This window comes from Halyomorpha halys, unplaced genomic scaffold (assembly GCF_000696795.3).
Source record: "Halyomorpha halys isolate HHAL.00 unplaced genomic scaffold, Hhal_1.1 Scaffold162.1, whole genome shotgun sequence".
NCBI lineage: Eukaryota > Metazoa > Arthropoda > Insecta > Hemiptera > Pentatomidae > Halyomorpha > Halyomorpha halys.
This window is the reverse complement of record NW_027109824.1, coordinates 124,707-148,497: the sequence shown is the minus strand read 5'-3', so window position 1 is coordinate 148,497 and position 23,791 is coordinate 124,707. Positions and strand designations below refer to the sequence as shown.

Below are 23,791 nucleotides of genomic sequence, written 5' to 3'. Positions count from 1 at the left end.
TCTCCGTAGCAGATTCAGGTTTCTGGTTGGACGTTTCACTGTCTGTTGGACCATTCTTAACTTGTCTCTCATGGTGAACCATTCATCTTGCCACTCTTGCCCTCCAATTTCTTTTATCCATGAAATAACATCTATGCATATTGATGATGTTACGACTTGACCTGTCTTTTTAGCTAGTCTGAACTGCGAGTCTGCCTTTCCATTCCCGGTGATCCCACAATGACCTGGCAGCCATAAAAACAAGACCCTACAACCCATGTTGTTCAAAGTTTTCAAATGCTGGTTCAACTCTATTATTAATGTGTGTGTTGAAAATGGATCTTGTAATGATTTGAGGGCAGATTCCGAGTCAGAACAGATGACAGAGCGGGGGCAGTTTAGAGGGATATTACAAACTGCGCGATTGATTCCGAACAGTTCTGCAGTGTACACCGAACAATATGGTTGTAACGAGTATAAGAGGGTGTGATTATCTGAAACGACAGCAGTGCCTACTCCTTCGACTGTTTTGGAACCATCGGTAAAAATGAAGTTCCAATTGTGGTGATTAGTTTTAGATTGATTGAACTTTTTTGATGTGATAATTGGTGGTAAACTGCGGCTGAAGTAATTATTTTTGATTGTTGGGAGCGGTAACAACCATGGTTCTACCTGTGGAGGATATTGCTTCATTACATTTGGAAATGGTAATTAAGCAATATTTAAAAACCGCCTAAAATTTGAAAACGGTATGAAATTTTAGAGAAAAAACATATCGAACATCTCTGTTAATTTTATATGGCATTATCAAACCCAAAACTATATATTTATTTTCTTAATTCAAAAATACTGAAGTTATGGTTTTATTAAATTAACCACCTTTAATACAATCTTTCACACGATTTTAAGTTGCTCTAAGCTATAATCTAAAACTGATTGTTGTAAAAGAACGATCTGATAATGTTCCTTATTGACACTATCAATCGTTTGGTTTATTTTTAGCTATCAAATTATTTTTTGAATCGCAATGGAACAGCCTGGTTAGTATAACATTTTATTCGGATATACAACGATTTAATATCTTATAATCATATCCATTGGTGATAGTCCTGCCTGACTTAAAATAATTTTCTTTTTACAATATCTGAGGATTATTACATCAACTTATATTAGTCTTATAAAAAATTATTAACAATGTTTCATATTTATTCATATGCATCAAGTGATAAAATTTTGTTTTTCGATGATGAGGTGAAGATACTTTCTTTGGATTATTTCGTAAAAACATTTTTAGATTGTAAGAAAATACTCAAGGTGGTGGTCAATAAAGGTATCAAAATAGTAATAGAAAACTATTTTTAACCAATGTTTCGCCCCACTTCGCAGTGCTAAATGGAAAAAACAAGATACAAACATAAAACTGACAAAACATTAAAATAAAAAACATTGCAAAACAATTGTTATGTTTATAAAGTATATAAAAATGAAATGATAATAACAATATAAAGAAGTATACATGTAGGTAGACTGGATACAAGTTACTAATAAATATAACCAGGTGTGATAGAAGTTCTAAATACAGATCTAGACTAATAAATTGTAGGATAATACTCATTGAAAATAGTTATAAATATGATAAAGAGGAAGCTATAAAATGTCAAACAGATAGATAAAGTTAATATGGCTTAGGTGAGGTATCGTAATAAGTATAAGGGAGATTTGATTGATAAAAATAGACAATTTAGCAATAAGCCCTGCAAATTGAGGAAAGCGTTGGTTAACAATAAATAGTTTTCTTTTACTATTTTGATGCCTGTATTGACCGCCACCCTGACCATATACTTCATACGGTCAAACAATAAAAACATTTTTATTTCATTTATCAACATTTTGGGGTATCTCCCATCTTCAGGTAATCCAATCCCTGTAGTAAAAAGATACAAAAAAAAAACCCTGAGAATATTACAACAATAAGATACAATAATTATAATAGCTAGGATAAATATTATGTAAAAATAAAGTAATAAGAAATTACATACAAATAAAAGGAAGAAAGACATAAAATAGTATCAATATAAAATAAACTTGATTAAACAATGATAAGAATAAAAAATAAGTAACAATGGTAAGAGTAAAAATTTTTTAAATAATACATAAAGTGTACAGTTAAAAAAGTACAGGAGACGTACATGAAACAAAAACAATACAGGAAAAAAAAAGTAGAGATTAAATGAACGTCTTGAAAGAATTAATGTAAATAAAAATAATAATAATGATAATAAATGAGCAAAGAACAAATCAGGACAACCTACTGTACTTTTTTAACTTCATATTTTACGTATTTTTTTAGAAAATTTTTACTCTTACCATTGTTACTTATTTTTTATTCTTATCATTGTTTATTTTATATTGATACTATTTTATGTTTTCCTTCGTTTTATTTATATGTAATTTCTTATCACTTTATTTTTACATAATATTTATCTTAGCTTAAATTACCATATCGTATCTTATTGTTGTAATATTCTCAGTTTTTTTATTTTGTATTTTGTATCTTTTTAGCCCTGATGAAGCCCTGTAAAGTGGGGCGAAACATTGAACATTAAAATAGTTATAAACTATTTGTTCTTTTTTTGATCGCAACCCTGACCATCTTCTTATATTTAAATTTTATGGTCAACTATATTTACATTTATAAAATAAAATTTCAATTTGACAAAACTTTTTTTCTTTGTAATAATGAGAAGGTAGTTGACCCTGGATAATATATATGGGAAGATGGTTAGGGGTGTGGTCAGAGAACACAAATATTTATTAGAGCCAAAATTTTTGGCCATAATTTCTAGCCTTCATCAGGACTAAGAACAAACAAGATAACCAATGAATAAAAGGATATATGGAATAAATATAAAATAACTAACATTATGGATACATAAATATTGTTAACAGACATGAATAGTTAAAGTATTATAAGAAGATAAAGGGTGTATGAGATGAGTAATATTAAAATTAAGTAAGAGGAAAGAACAATTGATTATAATTAAACAATTGAACAATTAAATTTGTAAGCAAAATACTAGAATGAAAGAAATAAAATATAAAGTTTAATAAACCAAAAGGAGTTATTAGTAAATATAACAATAATAAAATCAGAATGTGGTGATCAGTAAAGAACACAAATAAGTAAAAATTTCTTAGTGCCAACTTTTCATTTTTATGTATCCAGGGTCTAATACTAACCCATCACTATTTTCTTTTAAATCAGTCGGAAATTTTTATGCTTTAATGTTTTTTTACAATTTTTAATAAGATTTGTGTGATAAAAATTTAAATAATGAATACTCCTGATAGAGTTAAAATTCTATGTTATTAAATGTAGTCAACAATTTTCATTCCATTAAAACATAGGTTTTATAATACTGATGTCAGTTACTATCTCATAGAGAAGGAATCCCACATCTTTTATCAGGAAGCCGTATGTTAATATAGCAATAAATTCAATAGATAAGTATGGTATTTATCTTCTGTATCCACCTAAATTATTATTTTATCACAGTTGTCGTTGCGTCCCATTTTGAATTGGACATTCCTATTATTTAAAGAATTTCAAGTTCTCCCATCGTTTTTAAAATATGTTCCTTCTTCTATCAGTAAATAAAAATCTCAAAGTTTTTAACTAAATTTTTATTACAAACAAGTAGTTATTTAATTTTCTTTGATGTTATTTTAAAAATTGTTGAATTTGTAATGTGTCACCTGAGTATAACTGCTCTGGCTGAAAAAGTTTTAATGAAGAACATATGCTTTGCTGCAAAATCTCATCTTCAAGTACAAACATTTAGTTCAATATTGATGGTTCATTTGAATTTTGAAATTGTGAACAGTTTTATGCAATGATTCTCAAAAATAAAGAAGTTTTAAAAATATATATCGTTGCTTTGCTTTGATAATGGTACATCTAACAAAAGAAAAAATTATTTTGTATTTGATGTACTTTGAGACAATCTTTAAAGAACCCTAGTTTACGGTAATATAGTGTATTCTTTGTGACCTGGTACTCTGAACACTCCAGTTTAACGAACTGGCTTTAAAATAAAAGTGACTCTTTTGAGAAAAATCAGCAGGCTGTAATATTTTTGTTTTCAAATAAAATTGCACATGTGTAAAGGACATTTTTAACTTCCAGATATATAGGCCAGTTATTGTAATCTGTGAAACTTTTTACAGTTTCGATATTGGGTAGTCTGATCTAACTCCTATGAGTGTTCATAATATAATTTGTTGGAATTAGAAACACACAATATCTATTGTATAACTTATTTGATTCTGTAAAACTAATTGAATTAATTAAGTGAAATGTGTATAATACAAATTTTTGAACTTTTTTTTTTTTTTATCACGTTTTAATTAAATCCATAAAAAGAGTATTTTATGTTTTTATTTATACTTGATTTTTTAGACTTATAAATGACCAATCTTATAGTTGTAACAATTTAAATTATCACTTAGCATTTACTAGGGATGTAAAAGAAAACAATTTTTTTTAAACTTTGAACTATCAAATTTCCAATAAAATATGTAAAAAAATTAAATAAGTAAAAATAGGCATGTACATTCATATTGAATTTTTTCACACCATTTTTCCTAATACTTATGATAATTTGTAATCTGAACACTCCTTCTCTGTATCAATCAGTTCATTGATTGCTGAGATAACTAACTCCCTATGGCCCATTCAATATCAAATCAATTTTTTTTTTTTCAGATGTGCCACTATCATTGCAAAGCTGTGATATATAGTTCACTGAAATATTTATGAAACAATAAAACTTAATTAATCTTTGTGATTAAATAAATTTAATTGATGAATAAATAAAATATAAATGGTCCAGTTGTAGGTTATAAACATACCTTGTGAAATGGCTTCCACTTCTAGTCACTGTAATAGTTCCATTCTTTAATTAACTTTTAAATCTTACAAAGGTTTACTGTGTTGTTATTGTATAATTAATCTTATATTTATCATACTTTATATTTTACTAGCTATGAATGACTCAAAGGTTACTATTAAAGAAGAATTGGAAGAAGATACTGACTGTAAGTTATAGTTTTTATAATTTGTTATTGTTAATTAGTTTTATATGAGCCTTGCAACTTTACAATTTTATATAAGTAATCAAGATGGATATAGTAATATATTGTATACTACATTTTCATAATAAATGATTAACTGTTTTAACCAACCAATGTTTTGTGTAATGTGTTTTTCAGTCATTAAATTACCTTTGGCATTTTATGTACTAATGTTAAACCCTAAACATTAATTTGAACTAGGAATAAAAAAAAAAAATTCAAAGTTTTTTTCGTTTCGGATTATTAATTCACCTTCTTACTTCATTGGTTACAGTTTTTATGTATAAATTACAAAATTTCATATAGAAATTGGGCTAAAAATGACCGGAGAAAACAAAATAAGAAATAAAAGTTATAAAGATTAATATTAAAACTAAAATTTAGCTATAATTCAAAACATTAATATAAGAAAAACATTGTAACTATATATCTTTTAAAAATACGCCTTGAAGATGGACAAACCATCCAATACATCAGCAAAGTTTATATACTAATTTAAAAGTAACTAAATAAAGAAAATATGAGGAGATGGTCGGTGTTGCGGTCAGTAATGATAAATAAGTAAAATTTATATTATTTGTGCCGATATTTCGATCTTAATTTCAGATCTTCATCAGGGCTGAAAACAAAAAACAAAATAACAACCTTAATGCAGAATAAAATAAAAATAAAATTACAACAAACAAACTTGGAAAGATACATAACAATAAATTATGTAGGTAGTATTGTAGATGATACCAATTGAACATAAAATATGACATTTTAGAATTAAGAATTAGGCAAAAAAAATAATATAAAAAAAAATAAATTAAAAATCAGACAGGGATAATGTAAATAAAGAAATAAATATGCAGAAAGGTGTGAGAGAAAATGTAAATAATGAGGTAATTGAAATTAACATAGTGAAATGTGCAAAAGAAAATATTATACATGATACATTGGGTAAAAGATGCATAGTAATACAGTATGAGTAAAAAAGTAATAAGCTAAAATACTTATAGAATATCCAGAAAAGTGAATAAGGAAGGAAAAAATAGAGAATAATGTGGAGAAACTTACTGACTCATGCAGAGTTGCTGTCAAGAGTGAGTGAAGATTTGATCGGCTGGTAGAGTGCGGGCGCACAAGTCATGTACAAAAAATAAGTTGAACCAGGCGGTCCCCTTTCTACATTTATTTCACATTTTATAATATTCTACAGTCAGCTATCATGTCCAGGTCATTTTTCGATTTCTCATCTTTATCATCACTCATTTAGCTTAACTATACTTTCTCTTTAGATCTACAATTTTTTGACCTTTCATTTCTATGTTATTTATTTCTCATTAGTTATTTCGTAATTTACTCAATAAACCTTTAGTTTCATTTTTCTACTTTTCCACTTGGTTTTTTGTACATCATGACTTGTATACCCATACTCCACTGGCCGATAAAATCATTTCTCACTCTTGATGCCAATTCCGCCCGATAAAGTAAGTTTTTGTGTTGATTTCCAATTTTTGTGTATTCCATCTTCTCATCCCTACACATCTATTCTCTCTTTATTCCTTCCTTATTCACTTTTCCAGACATCTAGATTCATTTTAGGTTATTACTTTTTACTTATCTGCATTACTGTGCATCTTTTACCATTGCATCATATTTTTTATTTCTCTCGCAATTTATTATGTATATTGTTTTCTTTCCCACATTTCACTATATTATTTTCAAGTTTTTTGGTATTTATATATTTTGAATCATTTCTTACATATTTGACTATGTTAATTTCAATTACTCATTATTTTAATTCTCTCTAGCACCTTTGATTATATTTATTTCTTCATTTAAATGAGCACTGTCTGATTTTTAATAACTTTTTTTAAATCATTTTTAGTGTGTAATTCTTAACTCTACAATATTATGTTTTATATTCTATTCATATTAGTATCATCTGTAATACTGTCCACTTAATTTATTGTTATATTTGTTTGTTATCATTTTCCTTTTTTGTTTCTCTAAATTAAGGTTTAATTTTCTCTAATTTTTTTTTTTCAGCCGTGTTGAAGGCCTAAAATTCAGATTGAAAGATCGGAACAAATAAAATAAGTTTTACTTATTTTTGTATCATTACTGACCGTATCTCTGACCATCTTCTCCTCATATTGAATCTACAGTCAATTATAAACACCTCTTTATTAAATAAAAATATTGAAGTATGAATGTGAATTAATTTCCTGAAGCAAAAAAATCAGCAAATGACATAGTACCCTTTGAAAGATAAACTACTAAACAAAAAAATTTATATGCATAAACGTGTCTCTTGAAATAAATGGATTAGGCATAAACCCACAGTTGTCAGGTTTGGCAAAAATTCTGGATTATCACTCCCCTAGCCTAATAAGTTAGAAGATAATTAATTGTTTATTAATAAATAATTATTGTTTCCATGGTAATATTAGCTTGTAGTTTTATCTCAACTAATTGTTGCTCAACTATAGTATGAGCTAGGATTGGATGTAGAGCTATATATTAAACATTTAATTTTAATTTCTTTTATGCATGATTATTGTTATAATTTTATTAATAAATTACAATTCGAGATAAAATTATTAAAAACCAAAAGTTTTTATGTTCTTCTTTAAAGAATACTTTAGTTTTTAGCCCCTGAATTTTATATACTACAGTGTAATCTCGGTAATCTGAACACCTCCCTACAGCAATTAGTTTAGATTACAGAAAGTATTAGGAAAAATGGTGTAAAAATATTCAACAATATGAATGTACATAACTGTTTTTATTTTATTTTTTACATATTTTATTGGAAATTTGAGTTTGAAGTTTTAAAAAATAAAAAAACATTGTTTTTTTTACATCCTCAGTAATGCTAAACTGTGATTTAATTTGTTAAAAATATATATTATTGTTTATTTGTGAGTGAAAAAAGGTATAGACAAGAATAAAAAATAATCTGTTTGGATTTATTTAAAATGTGATAAAAAAAAAAAATAAAAGGTTTACCAATAAAACTTGTATTCATATTTCTACTATTAATTAAAGTAGTTTTACAGAATCAAATGATTTAAAAAAATAGATATTATGTTTCTGGTCGAGAATTTTAAATATCTTGGTGCTCATCTCAACAAAACTGGTTACGTTGATGAGGAAGTTTCTCAAAGAATCGGTGTACCTGGAAGAGTATTTAGTTTGCTTCGAAGAGGTTTCCTGGGTCAAAGGGAGGTGATGAGATAAACTAAAATAATGATTACAAATCGTCATTCCTCCCTATTCTTTCCTACTCTTCCAAATCGTGGACCCTCACTTCAAAGAAGGACTTTCACTAGAGCCGGATCCAATCTATGGAGATGCGTTATCTTCGTAAGGTGGTAGGAAGGACATGATGTGATGAAGTATGGAACAGTACCATACGAAATAACCTCGGAGTCAAATTGGGAGAAGAGTGTTAAGGAGGCGGGATATGGACTGGAGTAGAAGGGAAATGGTCCAAAAACGAGACTTCTGGTCCAGACTCTACAAATTGTAACCCCACACTGCGCAGGTGGTGAAGGGGATAAAATGATTATGATGATGATGAAATTATGTTTCTAATTCAGAAAAAATATTTTACTAACACTTTCATAGAAATTAGATTATCTGATATTGATCTTGTAAAAATGTTCACGTTTACAATAACTTGCCTGTAGATGAGGGAGTTGAAAATTTCTTTTACACATGTACACTTTTATCTGAAAACAAAAATGTTATTGCATGCTGAGTTTTCAAAAAAAAAAAAAAGTAATTTTTGTCTTTTTAATGTCAGTTCAGATTTCAGGAGTGTTCAGTTTACTATAGCTCTGATTACCGAGATTATTTTATGTTTTTTTTTACAATTTTATTAAGTGCAAACCAACCATTGGCCAATGTAGGGTAGTGTTTCAAATTAGCTAATTATTATATCTTATTGCAGTTCCCACGATTCATATTAAAGAAGAGGAAAATCCACAGATTTATTTTGGTGAGTGAAATTTTCATTTTATTATAATGTTATTAATTATCTAAGGAAAATTAAGTAGTGATTTAATTTTCATTTAGGCTCTTAAGGAATCATGACATAAGATATCGAGAATAGAGCTGTTAATAGCTATTACACTCCTTTAAGATATTGCCTACTGTAATGGAATAATACTATAATGGATGATATGAATAGTTTTATCTTGGAATCTTTGGAATATTTCAAATTATTCTGTTTGATGTGTTAATAAACATGTGAGAAATAATCAGTTTTCCGGATATATTAGTTACTTTTCATCATCTATTTAGTTTTTATTCTTTTTCTTATCAGAAATTTTTACCCTTCATTTTACTTCTTTATATCATCGGAAACTTTGTATCATCGGATTTGTATCGGATCATCGGAACATTTCAAGCTCTTATACCCGTTATAAAGTTCTAAAAATAAAAATATTTATAATCAACAGTTTTAAAATTAACAAACAGTTACAATCAACAAATTATACATTGCATTTTAATAAAAAAATTTTTTTTTGTTTACATATTTATATACAAGTAATTTAATATTTAACTATATATAATTGCATTTCACTAATTTATAACCATTAACAAATTTAAAATGTTTTGAGACTAAGCCAAATTTCCTAGTTATTGTTCTTATTTTTTTTGTAGGCTTACTGTTAATATGTGGACATATCTCATCTTAATTAAAACAATTCTTTATGTATTCCCAAACTGAATATAAGTCCAATTTTTAAAATCATTATTCCTTTTAATTTTTTATTTGTGCTGTTTTCCAAAAATGTTTTGTCTAAAAATTTTTTTTTTTACAACAGAAAATCATTTTTATTTCAAGTGATTATTGACATTTTAATGATATTTATTATATTTATAAATTTTCTTTTAAATTGTACTTTTTTATTTCTGTCCATTGGAGATTTGTTTAGTTCTATTTCTCTATGCTATGTATTGATTTTAATTTATTGCCTTACTAATTATTATTGTTTTAAAAATCTATTTTATTTATTATGTCCACATAGTGCTATCAGAATCCTCTTATATTAGTTTTAAAATTAACTACATCTTTGATATATTTTTTGTTATATAAATCGAATCTAAATATTTTCTAATTCTTATGTCCCCTGCTTTGTTTAAAATTTTTACTTCTTCAAAATTAAATATATAATTATTTTCTGAAAGATTGATGATTGATCGTCTGTAATAATAAAAGGAAGAAGATCTGGGTGCGGTAAAAAAAAATACTCAAATAATTGTAAAACTATTTATTTAGAGCCAACATTTTTCCCCATGTTGCAGGGCTTTATCAGGACTAAAAAAGATACAGATGCTTAAATGGGATAAAAATAAATGAACAATGTAAATTAAAATAAAAAAAAAATTGTACAGTGAAACTTAAAATTAAATAAGAATAACAAAAGATTTTAGACAGTTAAAGAAAACAGATAAAAAGAAATATGAAAATTAACCTCTTTAATATTAATATTGAACAAAACTAGGAATAATATAGAGTAAAAACTAATAATATAAAGCAAATATCTAGCATCGAAAAATAGTACAATGTTATAGAACAAAATTAGGACTAGTATAGAACATATATATAAATACAGAGTGTAATAAAAAAATTACTGTGGATAACAACAATAAAGTAGAGGTTACACTGCAAAGTTAGTTGAGTTACACAGCAAGGTTAACTGTAACTAATTTGCACTTATAGAAATTAAACTATTAATTTGAATTGTAATTATACTTATTATGATATTAATTATAATATTTAAAAAATATATAAAATTAAAAAATAACTAATAATCTTAGTAATCATAAAAAAAATTTAGTCACAGAGAAGTTAGTAATTGCACAAATTATGTGTTATGTGGATGTACACAAGTAACACACTATAAAGTCAATTCACACTCGTCAATTCGATTTCTTGACGTTAAGACATGTTAATTAATATTATTTTAACACTATTTACATGAGAAAAGTAATACAAAACAATTAAATTTACACCAACTAGCTAGCTATTATTAACACATAGCCTAGCATCAAAGCTCCTAACAGAGTCAAATGATTCCAATAAAAACAGAATTTAGTCTCATCAAAGAAAAATTAAACTATTTTGAACAGGAAAAATTGTCGAATGACATTGAAATAAAGGGAAATCCTTTTAAACCGAAGAAAAATCTCATAACAATTATACAGGATATCTGCAAAGTAATTGATTTAAACACCGGAGAAAACACTATAGATTATTGCTATAGAACAAAAGATATACCTAATACAAACTTTCCTGGTTTAATTGTAGTAAGTTTTATTCGTCGCATAGACAAACAAAATATAATGCTACACATAAGACAAAGAAAGGCATTGTCTACTTGAGATCTTGGCTGGATCGAAGGAGAGCAGTCTAGAATATTTATTAATGAAAGACTTACAGCCACAAATAGATGTCTTTTTCGTGATGCAAAAGCAGCGCAGAAACAAAATTCATATAAATATGAATGGTTTAAAAATTGCAAAAAAAAGATGAGACTAGTAATGCAATTGTTATTAAATCGCCTGAAGACGTTATCAAAATGTAAGCTATTTTATTCATATTTTTTATCAAGTCTAAAATATCTCATTGTTTATAATAATACTTAGCAAATATCCACAATAGCATTCTGTCAAATCCCAAACAGTGAAAGTTCTACCTTATCACCTCTTTCATTAACAATAAACATGTCTGAGCCCTTACTCAATAACATATTTTGTTGTACCAAACGCTTCTCCGCTAACTTTATCATTATTTTATTGATTTTTTATACTCTTATAATTGCATTTTGAATTTGTTTTGGTAACTTAAATCATAGTAATTTTGTGACATATTGTAATATGTTAAAATCTTTACTTAGTAGTACTAATTACTTGTTAATATTTTACATATATGCCCATTATAAAACCTTTTCTATACTCAAAACGGATATTCATATTAATTATCATTAATTACTACTAATTAATTAATTAATTATATTAACTACCATTAAAATATGTCAATTTATTCCTTCCACATTTAATTCCTACTCTCTTGAAAATTTTCGATTTATCTTTACAAACTTCATATTTTCCATCACTTTAGAAAACGGTTTTGATCCTTCATTTTTTTTACGGTTTACTCCCCTTCCTAAAAATTCAAATCCTAGTAACGTTGAACACTATAGACGCATCGCAAAATTATGTTCTTTGTCCAAGGTTTTCGAACGAATTGTATATGACCAAACAGTACAGTTTTTAAATTCTAAAGATCTCTTTGATAAATACCAGTCTGGCTTCCAATCAGGGCATAGTACTCAAACAGCATTATTAAGGTTGACTGAGGGTATTAGGCTCGTGATGGATAGATGACAATTAACAATTTTTGTATCTTTAGATTTTAAAAAGATATTTGACCTAGTAGACTATACCATTTTATTGCAAATTCTAAAAAAACAAGTTCAAATTTTCTCATAGTGTAGTACTCTGGTTTGAATCTTATCTGAAAAATAGAACTCAAGCCGTGATAGATAGTGATGGATCCATCTCTGAATTTCTATCAATCCTTTTGGGAGTCCCTCAAGGCTAAGGTCTGGGACCATTACTCTTTCTTTAATACGTATCAGATATCTCATTGATACTTAAATCATGCTAATATCACATATATGCTGATGATATCATTTATGTCATCACGTCCTGATGAATTCAAATAAACTATAGACAAAATAAATCAAGATGAAAGAGAAATATATGCCTGGTCAGTAAACCTAAAACTCACATTGAACCCATCGAAGACAAAAGCAATAATTTTTGGTAGCAAATTTTATATAAAACCATTAGTCGTAGGAAATTATCCAAAAATTCATTTAAATGATATACCCATTGAATACTCTCAAACTTTACAGCTCTTGGGTGTAACATTCTCTTCATCACTTGATTGGCAAGACCATGCAGTTAGTACATCTCGGAAATGTTTTAGAAATTTGGACCAGTTACATAGAAATAGAGTATGCTTGCCTATGTTTGTACGAAAACATCTTGTTCAGACACTAATAATACCACACATCAATTATTGTAGTATGTTATTTACAGATATACAGGGCAAAGACTTATCACTCCTTCAGAGTGCATTTAATGCATGTGTTAGGTTCATTTTCAATGCCCCTGTTCAAGAGCATCAAAAGACGTTTTTTGAATAACTCTGTTGGCTCGAACTCCCTGAAAGGAGAAAATACATGTTGGGTACTTTCCTGTAACATAACAGTCAATTTCACATTCCAGTCCATCAAACATCTCGATATAGTAAATCATTTTTAATTAGAGGAATTCGTTTATGGCAGGAAATCCCGGAAAAAATTAAAATTATACAATCTCATACAGGTTTTAAAAATATGTATTATAAACAATTAATGGATAAATAAAAACATCTTATTTACCAATGATCTTGCTGATGAGGATTTACTTTAAATATGAATGTAATTTTGCTTTGTGTTATCTATTGTCTTATAAATATTTTAAATTATATAATTTTCCTCTGTTTCATTTTTGTGAAAAAATGTTATTTGGTAATTGATTTTTGTGTATAAGAATAAATATTTTTTGTTTTGTTTATTCAATAGTTTCATAAGAATTTTAAATTATATAATTTTGTTTTGTCATTTTTAGAAAATATTTTTTTTAATAATTTCGAATTTATAAGAATATTATTTTATTTATTCAACAGTCCCATTGGGTAGTATATTTAAATCTTATTTTAGTTCTAGAAGAATGTTATTTGTTTTTATTTTTTTATTATTATTCATTTATTTATTTTATTTTTTATTTATTTATTTTTCCCCTAATTAATTTGTACTTAAAAGAATGTTATTATTTTTTTTTTCAGAGAATATTTTATTTTAAATCTCTTTCTTTTTTTATTTTATTTTTGTTCTTTTGTTTTTAAGAAGGATTTTATTTTGTAATTAATTTGTATTTATATCAATTTATGTACCCAATATTTCCAGAGGGCATACATTTTCATTTCATTCTTATTATTTCATTAGATTTTTTCTTTTTTTTTTCTTCTATTTTTTTTAAGAAGTTAATATGTTTGAAAATAAATATATATTTTTTTACTCATCCAGGAAACATCATTCCCCGCCCTTGCCTCAACAACGAATCCCCCCAAAACCAAGTTTTCTTCCTTCCCCTTCTCTCGGTGTTAGTTCTCAACATCAACTGTAGCACTGCGGGTTTGAGTTTTTTCCTATGATATCCTTTATGACCATTATTCTTTAACACTTATTCTTGACTTATATTTTTTCTTAAATATTGTAAAAGAGGATATTACAATATATATTATAAAAAATTTTACCCTTTTTTACAGTTAGCAAAGAAGTGGAGAAACCTATACCTACCCCTTTCCTTCCTTCTTAACTTGTCAGTTGTCAACCTTTTTTCAATCAAGACAGGTACTCCCCTCTCTGTTTATTTATTATTTTTAATCATATTCTTTATATTTCCTTTTTACTTGTTACTATACTAAACCTTTGCCACATATACTTCACCTATCTCTTTACCTTTTACACCTACCTTTTACCATATCTACAACTATTTCTAACTAGTATTTTTATACAATTTATTACTCTAGTTCTGTATTTACAATTCTATCTCACCTGAATGTATTCATTAGTTACTAGTTTCCCATCCACTTATATTTAGACTTCCTTAACTTAAGATTATTATTATTTCTTTTATATATTAAAAAACAGCAACATTTTTTTACATATTTTATTATTTTCTCTGTATATTTATTTTAATATTCTGTAAATTCTTACAATGTTTGTATCGTGTTTTCATTAAGCCCTGCAAAATGGGACAAAATATTGGTTAACATTAAATTGTTTTTTCTACTATTTCGATGCCTTTATTGACTGACCACCACTCGAACTATCTTCCTACAATCTACTTCCTTCGGTCAACAACAAACTCCTTCCTATAGTATGAATAACTAAAAAAGGAAAAAGGAAAAATGTAGACTTGTAATTTGAATGGGAAAAGCCAAGACTGAACGATCTTTCCCGATTGCATGACCTATGTAGAGTGGTAAGTGATAGTTGTGTGATGCATGCACCGTAACCAATAATAGTAGCAATGTTAGAAAGAGGTTGACATCTCTACTTCCGATGCCTTCCTAACTAATATGTTTAATGATACCTTTTATCATTTTGTTTAATTATGTAATATTTTTTTCCTAATATTGTTTAAATTTTTTTTACCTGTTGTAGGCGGGCTCATTCATGTTAAGTTAGAAGAAGAGCTGCTTATCCCAGATGAAGGTGAGAAAGGTTTGTCTTATTGAACATGGGTACTAGTGTATTTTTAGAATATTTTGTATTTATTTTTCTTAAAATAAATTCAGATAAAACCAAATATATGGTTAATAGCAGAAATGGGAATTAGTTCAGTTATATAAATATTATGGGTAATATTATGCAGAGAAGCCATAAGCACTTTGGGTCTACAATAACAAAATTGAGTATGGAACTTCTATGCTAAGGTCATATTTTCTTTCATTTTTGTCTTAAAAACAGATAAAAATTAATTTAATTGTTTCATTAATGCTTAAAAACTATGAGAAGGCCAATGAACAACAACCAATCGCTTCATTGGCCGAGATCAGAGTTGGGCAGTATTCCAAATACAAGATACTATACGTTATTTGTATCTTGTATTTTAACAAACAAAATACCAAGCGCAGAAAAAAGTAATTTGTATTTCGAGAAGTAAAATACAAAATAGTATTTTGTATTTCGAATTTAAAATTTGAAATGCTTTTGTAACATAATTATTTGGTGTATATATTTATAAGTGTTTTAATTGAAAAAAAAAATTTTGTTTTAATCATTTTCGGGAGGATTTCTTCACCAAAGTATAATATAGATATAGTTCTCCAACAATTTGTACATCAATGACCGTAAAGATTTGTTACCAAATCCTATATAGTCAAAATTGAAATAATATTTTGATTTGTACAAGATTAAACTTATTATTATATTAAATTATTTTATATTTAACTCATGAAACAAAAAAATCAGATTTACATCATTAAGTTGAATTAAAAAAAAAAAAAGAGGAAAAATAAAACATCCAATTATATAAATAAAATATATATAGTTACCATAATTTCTGATATCTAAGAGTTGAAATACTCAATGATTGAGATTCTCACAATGGGGTAATTGGAAAATGATCTCCATTTCATCATAACCCTATGCTTTCATGATTTACCAGTTTTTTAGTAACTGTTTACTGGGATCTGAGATGTCCTAGGTGTTCTTTACTTTAGAGATTCTGTTGGTAGTAGGAATAGCACTTGTTCCTTCTTCAATCACATTTTCCTTACCATTATTTTCTGTTTTGAGACATGAAATTTCAGAAACGTATTTAAGTTATATTGTTCCTTACTGATAAACATATTTTTAACTGTGAAGGATATATATAAATTTATTTGTATTTTGGGTTCTTATCCTGAAAAAATAATCATTGAAATTTTTGTTGTTTTAAGGAGCCGAGATTTCCTTTGACCAAAAGGGAGAGATCAGTTGGTTCAAACCTGAGACTAAAATACATTCAAAGAACCTTGAGATGTCTCAGACCGATGAGAACCCTTATGAAGCAGCTAGAGAAAGTACACTAAAAATTCATCAAATCCCCCATCATGCAAGCAAGAAGTCAAAACAATGTCCTCATTGTGATTTTAAAACAGCAATTGCAACTAATTTAAAAAATCATATTGCGACCATTCATACAGGTGAAAAGTTTCATCAATGTCCTTACTGTGAATATAAAACTATAAGAAGAGGCAATATAAAAAGACATGTTGCAACTCTCCATATTGGTGATAAATCTTTGCAATGCCCTCATTGTGACTATAAAACAGTAAGAACAGATGTTTTAAAAAAGCACATAGATAATTCTCATATAAGTGAGAAGTCATTTGAATGTCATCATTGTGAATATAAAACAGTAAAAATTAGTTCATTAAAAAGACATATTAAGTGTCACCATACAGGTGAGAAGCCTCATCAATGTTCTCACTGCGATTATAAAACTGTTTATCCAAGTGAATTGAAAATACATATTATGGCTCGTCATAATGGCGAGAAGCCTCTTCAATGTCCTGATTGTAATCATAAAGCAGTGTATCCTGGGGAATTGAAAAAACATATGATGGCCAACCATACAGGTGAAAAACCTTATCAATGTCGTAATTGTAGCTATAAAACAGTATATGCATATGATTTAAAAAGACATATAAATGCACTTCATATAGGTGTTAAATCTTTCCAGTGCCATTATTGTGATTATAAAACTGCAAGAGGTAGTGATTTAAAAAAACATATTATGGCTCGTCATACAGGTGAGAAGCTTCATCAATGCCCTTATTGTGACTACAAAGTAGTAGAAGCAGGTAATTTAAAAATACATATTATGGCTCAACATACAAGCGAGGAGAAGCCTCGTCAATGTCCTCATTGCGACTATAAAACAGTATATGCACAACATTTAAAAAAACATATGGTCCGTCATACAGGCGAGAAGCTGCATAAGTGTCGTTATTGTGTCTTTAAAACAGCTGAAGCAAGTAATTTAAAAACACATGTTATGACTCAACATACAAGTGAGAAGCTTCGTCAATGTCCTCATTGTGACTATAAAACAGTATATAAACAACATTTAAAAAAACATATGGTCCGTCATACAGGCAAGAAGCTGCATCAGTGTCGTTATTGTGTCTTTAAAACAGCTGAAAAAAGTAATTTAAAAACACATGTTATGACTCAACATACAAGTGAGAAACTTCGTCAATGTCCTCATTGTGACTATAAAACAGTATATAAACAACATTTAAAAAAACATACTATGATTCACCATGCAGGTGAGAAACCTCATCAGTGTCCTCATTGTGACTGTAAAACAGCATATCTAAATGAGTTGAAAAAACATATAATGGTCCACCATACCGGTGAGAAGCCTTATCAATGTCCTCATTGTGACTACAAAACAGCAAATGTAAGTAATTCAAAAAGACATATGGTGATCCACCATTCAAATGAAAAAGCTAAATTAATATCAACATTGTGACTATAAACCATCACAAGCAAGCCATTTAAAAACACATATTATGACTTACAGTACAGGTGAAAAACCTTTTTAATTGTGATTATAAAACAGTTTATTTAAGTTCTTTAAAAAAATATTGATGAACTTCATATAGATGTTAACTCTTTCTAGTGCCATTATTATGATTATAAAATTGCAAGAGATGATTTAAAAAATCATAGTATAGCTAGTTTTACAAGCGAGAACCCTTATTAATTTCCTTATGAATACATAGCAAAGCAAAGCAGGTAATTTTAAAATATATATTATTGCTCAACATAGAGGTACAATTCCTTGTTATTGTCTTCATTGTGATTATAAAACAATTTTTCCATAATGTTCCACTATACTAGTAAAAACCCTTATCAATCATCATTTTGATTGATCAGTCCTCATTATCACTATAAAACAATATATGTACAACAAAATATATGGCTCGTCGTACAGGTGAGAAGTTGTATCAGTTTAAAAACACATGTTATGACTCTATGTACATTTGATTATTCACATATACATGTCACCGGTATGATATCCAATGCCATATTTATGATTATAAATATGCTAAAGGATTTAGAAAGACATGGTATGCAGCTCCTGTTGTCGGTGATGAGTCTTTACAATGCCCTTATTTCTTATATAAAACAGCAAGTATAGATGTTTAAAAAAAAAAACAATCAAATTTCATACAAGTAAGAAGTTTTACAAATGTCGTTGCTATGAATATAAAACTAAAAATACTTATTAAGAACAGCCATAGAGGCATGAAGCCTCTTCAATGTATGGTATTTATGGTGAACCATCACCCATTATTTTATTGTTTGAGACTTAAGGTTTCTGTGTGTAAAATTTCAGTTATGTATTGTTCTTTCATAAACTTATAATTTTTTTTAATTCTAAAGGAAATATACATTTGTATGTATAATATGGCTTGTAGTGCTAATAATTATTATATAAAATGATTTAATGAGCCGATATTTCTTTTAGAGTAACAATATCTTTTCAAAAATTTTGTTGTGATTTTAAAGCAGTACCCAGATGACTAGTCAAAATTGTGAAACCTCTTTCAATTGGACAACCCTAGTTAGACAAATGTATTTTAGTGCTGAAATTTAAGTGGATTATTTACTTATTCATTATTATTTGAAATATAAGAATAATATTATAATAAATTATTTTATCTTTGTAATTTATTGTACATTTTTGTGAAAGCTTTCCTTTGTTACCCATAAAAATATTTTTAGGAACCTATCTATGTCTAAATATTCTTTCATATCATGAGATATTGACTGGACAGTTACTGCAAGCAGTTCACTGTTAGTTCTCCAAGTGTTAAGGTTCTGATCCCGGATCGCTCCTGTAACTGTACATAGGACTTTCCGTTCAAATCTCTCAATTCTACTTTCGAGGGTATCTGTTAGAGCCCAGGTCCGTACATCAGAACTGGCTTTATCTTGGCTGAAAGTTAGTTCCCTTAGTTTCAGATTTTGAGATATCTTTCGGAATTTCAGTTTAAGAAGCCTCTGCTCATACACTGTTATACGCTGGCCTATCTCAGTCCATATATTTATGTTATTATGGACTCGAGGTAGATGAAACTGTCTACTTTCGGAAACGATTTTCCCTTCACACAGACCATGTTGTTAGGGTGGACTGTTCAGATTACCATCATATATTTTGTTTTATCATAATTTACTTGCATGACTATTTCCTCTGCTTCTCTTAATAGAGTATTTTCAGGTCTTTCCATGTCATTTCGGTTACATCCTAGGACCCCAATGTCGTCTGCGTATGCAAGGACTTTATGTTTCATACCAATGTGCACCTCACTATTTTTGCGATATGTTCTTCTAATCACTTTTTCTGGAGCTAGGTTGAACAAAATTGGTGAAAGTCCATCTCCGTCTGAGACAAAGACCTGTTTTGACTTCAAAGGCTTCAGATATTTCTCCTTGTATCAGTATCGTATATAATACTATATAATCATATCATATGTAATAATAATAGTAATATACGACTATAATACTAATAATAATAATGCTAAAAGATGGACATTGGTTGACTTTTTCAATATGCCGTGGCAATGTAGGTAAAATTTTACTAACTTTCTCATGTCAAATGACGTAGAAATTAAAGTAATAATAGGTACTTTCATGTATCCCGTTCCACTGATCCTGATGATGGTGTTTTCCTATTCCAAGTCTTTAAAATAAAAAAAAACTACCTATATCTTTGATCTTCTCATTCTATGATTATTCATCTATTCATTAAACTCTATATCCCAACCAATCGATTTATATGTGCCCATCCATAGAACCGCCTCCTTCAGCAAATTCTTCATCATACCTGCAACCTCCTTCTGGAATTGTCTTCCCATCTCCATTAGTCAATCCTTATCCATTTTTTCCTTTAAAAAACTCCTATTTCTACACTTACTACAAAACCAAACCTTTACATTAATGTGAACAATGTATATATTATATTTGAGGAGAAGATGGTTGGGGTTGCGTTCAATGAAAAACACAAATAAGTATGATTAACTTATTTTAACTTAACTTATTAAAAAATAAGTTAATCATACTTATTTGTGTTTTTCATTGACCGCACCCCCAACCATCTTCTCCTCATTTATCATCCACCGTCAACTATCTCTCATAATTATATATTATATTATTCGTTACTATTTTAAATCATAACATAACCTAATGTTTTATTTAATTTTAACCTGTTTACTGAAAATTTCTAAATGTTTGCCAGACAATTAACCTTAATGTGTGAACCATGTATTTATTCTTAGAGAACATTCATCCCAGATTAAAATTATTTATTCATTTCAATAATTTTTCATTCGCTTTTTTCACTTCGGGAAATTAAGTTACTTCTCTAATACAATTTCTTTATTCAATCATTCTTACATTAGTACTACAACCTTGCTGACGTTTCGTATGGTCTATCCTTATTCAGGGGCCTATTTTAAAAAAAAATATATTTACAAGATTTTCACATCAGCTTGAAATAATTATTTTATAAAAAAAGTTCTTTGTCTGTAAAGTTTTTTTTTTTTATTTAAGCATAATAACGTTGGACAATGATTCAATAATCACTACATTGAAAAGTTTTTGTAAATATTTTTATTTATGTAAACGATCAATTTAGTTAGCCAGTATCTTTTAAAAAAAAGAAAGTGAACAATTAGTGTTGGGTTAATTTTTTGAACTGACAGCTTGAAATTTAGCATTTTAGTATAATTTCATTTAATTTATTCTCAATTCAATGCCATCAATAATTTTACAAAATTTGGTGTTGCGATTACTGAATGTATATCTTTAGGTTGTGTTGTGTTCAAGTGTGGCCTTTTATCATGTTCTACAGCTGAAGATATTTATTGCTGTTTCTTAATTTTTTAAATTAATTAAACATGTTTACATGATCATCTTTAGAGCGATTGAGTTGGTAGGAAAAGGAGAAAAACAGTGCTAAGCATATTCTAGAATACATTGTATATTTGCTATTTTAATTTAAACGTCTTTTGTCATAATATTTTGGGAAAGTGGGATTCACTCACTGCACCAACTTTGGGAAACACTGGCCTTGAGCAACATTTAGCAAAGTGAATAATAACAAATATCTTTCTAAATTCTATATCATGTGATTGTTCAAAGTTTGTTTTCCTATTCGAAATCAATATTCAATAATTTAACAATTTTGACTGTATTTTATAGTATATATATATCTGCCTATTAGTTAATTGTATTAATAAACGTGGGTGTGAACCAGTATTAGGCATACTAAATATATTTAATTAATAGATGCATGTATTAAATATAAATATACTGTATATATTAGTTCAATGTATTACATATGCTGTAAAAGTGAGAGGGGAAAATAAATACGGGGATGCTCCATGTGTCTTAGCTAGAATATTTTTGCAAATAACTTTATATATTTTTTATAATGCTTACTTATATTTAAACTTGTTGATAAACACATATAGGGGAACTTGTATGAATAATTGTATGAAATTCTAGCCTAGACACCTATTGTGTAGTATGAAATAGATATTTTATTTTCTGGAAGATGATCCGGTTTTATTACAGCAAATTACAAATATGAATAATAAAATATAACATACAGATTATAAACAGGCGTACTAATAACATAGCGGACATAATTAAAAGAAAATTAACTACTATTAATATTTTAAAATCATATTATAAAACTCAACAATCAGTCACTCAAACTCAACAATCCACCACCTGTGGGACGCTCCTCTACGCGGTAATGAGCCCGTGAGAGGTAACAATCAGTAATTATGTAATATTCTACTATTTGTAACAATTCTAAAAAAAGTAAATCTAATTTTAAGGTTGAGAACTATAACTAAGTAATTACAAATTTTGCAAAATATTTTTTGAACCTAAAGGTTCTTTTAGGTTAGGTCCAGAACATAATATAATTAGGTACCTGTTGTTGAGAACCCTCAGGTGTATCATTCTAAAAAATATAATAATAGATGATTATAAAAATTCCATTAAATAACTAAGTAATATTACACACACTAGATTTTGAGTATAGTAAGCTAGTTTTGGTATTACATTTAAACCTCATTTAATAAAAATCTTTAATAATGAATATTTATTTATATGAGATCAATCCAATTAGATATACAAATGAGAACAAATTATATAAAAATAATACATTAATATAAGTGTTAATGTATATATCAAATATGACATAGATAGCGATTTCAAATATATAGATTAAATATAACAAATATATTTTAACTATTTATATGTATAAGAAATAATTAATATAATTTAAAACTTAAAAGAGGTATTATTTAGCATAATATAAAAATAATAGCAAAAATAAAACAGTTTTAGTTCCTTTTTAATATAGTACATTGCAACAAATGGTAAAAATTAATGTTAATTGATTTATTTGAGATTTTACATAATTTATTTTGTAGTTGAGTTAAACATGTCAATATCATTTGGCAATGAATTGACATGCATCATTCTTTGTAAACTGGAAAACTTTATATAATTTCATTTGTAAGAAGTTATATAAAAATTCAAGTCAAATGTTGCCTGATTTGATTAGGAGGAACATGAAAGTCTGAACATAGAAGAACGGGGCAATCTACAATATTATGGAAGAGTTACTAAGTGAGAATTATTTCCATGGGTTGAAAGTTTATCAATAAAAACATTTTTAAGTGAAGTCCTCCCAATGTAGTTTATTTGAATACTTTCCAATGCACCAGTATTATCATAATAAAGTAATTACAGATTAGATACATAATAATATCACGAAATGAGGAGAAGATGGTTGGGGGTGCAGTCAATGAAAAACACAAATAAGTATGATTAACTTATTTTAATGCGCCGACGTTTAGGCTAGAGTTTTTAGCCTTCTTCAGGGCTAAAAACAAAACAAGATAACAACCACAGTAAGTATAGAAAAATAAAAAAATATAAAAAGAAAGTATAAACAGAATAATTTTACACATACAATGAAT

At 27.7% G+C, this 23,791-nt stretch overlaps 1 protein-coding gene across 6 annotated transcripts; it reads left to right on the top strand.

Moving 5' to 3' along the window:
• The first annotated feature begins 862 nt into the window (after window positions 1-862).
• On the top strand, window positions 863-19,710 carry LOC106678824 (zinc finger protein 431). Of its 6 annotated transcripts, none has more exons than XM_014417591.3 (6): window positions 863-1,019; window positions 5,023-5,076; window positions 9,056-9,103; window positions 14,495-14,579; window positions 15,396-15,446; window positions 16,676-19,710. In XM_014417591.3, exons 2-6 carry the CDS (start codon window positions 5,029-5,031, stop codon window positions 18,253-18,255), a joined length of 1,812 nt encoding a protein of 603 aa, XP_014273077.1. In that variant the 5' UTR covers window positions 863-1,019; window positions 5,023-5,028; the 3' UTR covers window positions 18,256-19,710. The 6 variants fall into 6 exon arrangements, with proteins under 6 accessions (XP_014273077.1, XP_014273074.1, XP_014273080.1 ...); XM_014417588.3 differs by having other exon boundaries at window positions 15,396-15,455; XM_014417590.2 differs by lacking the exon at window positions 863-1,019 and adding an exon at window positions 4,501-4,920 and having other exon boundaries at window positions 15,396-15,455.
• Window positions 19,711-23,791: the final 4,081 nt, after the last annotated feature.

Bases quoted from the DNA above. Each gene is read 5' to 3' on its own strand.
- LOC106678824 (XM_014417588.3), top strand. From the start codon at position 5,029: ATGACTCAAAGGTTACTATTAAAGAAGAATTGGAAGAAGATACTGACT. The intron at 9,104-14,494 runs GTGAGTGAAATT...CCTTTTTTACAG, and splicing joins AAATCCACAGATTTATTTTG to TTAGCAAAGAAGTGGAGAAA. The intron at 14,580-15,395 runs GTACTCCCCTCT...TACCTGTTGTAG, and splicing joins CCTTTTTTCAATCAAGACAG to GCGGGCTCATTCATGTTAAG.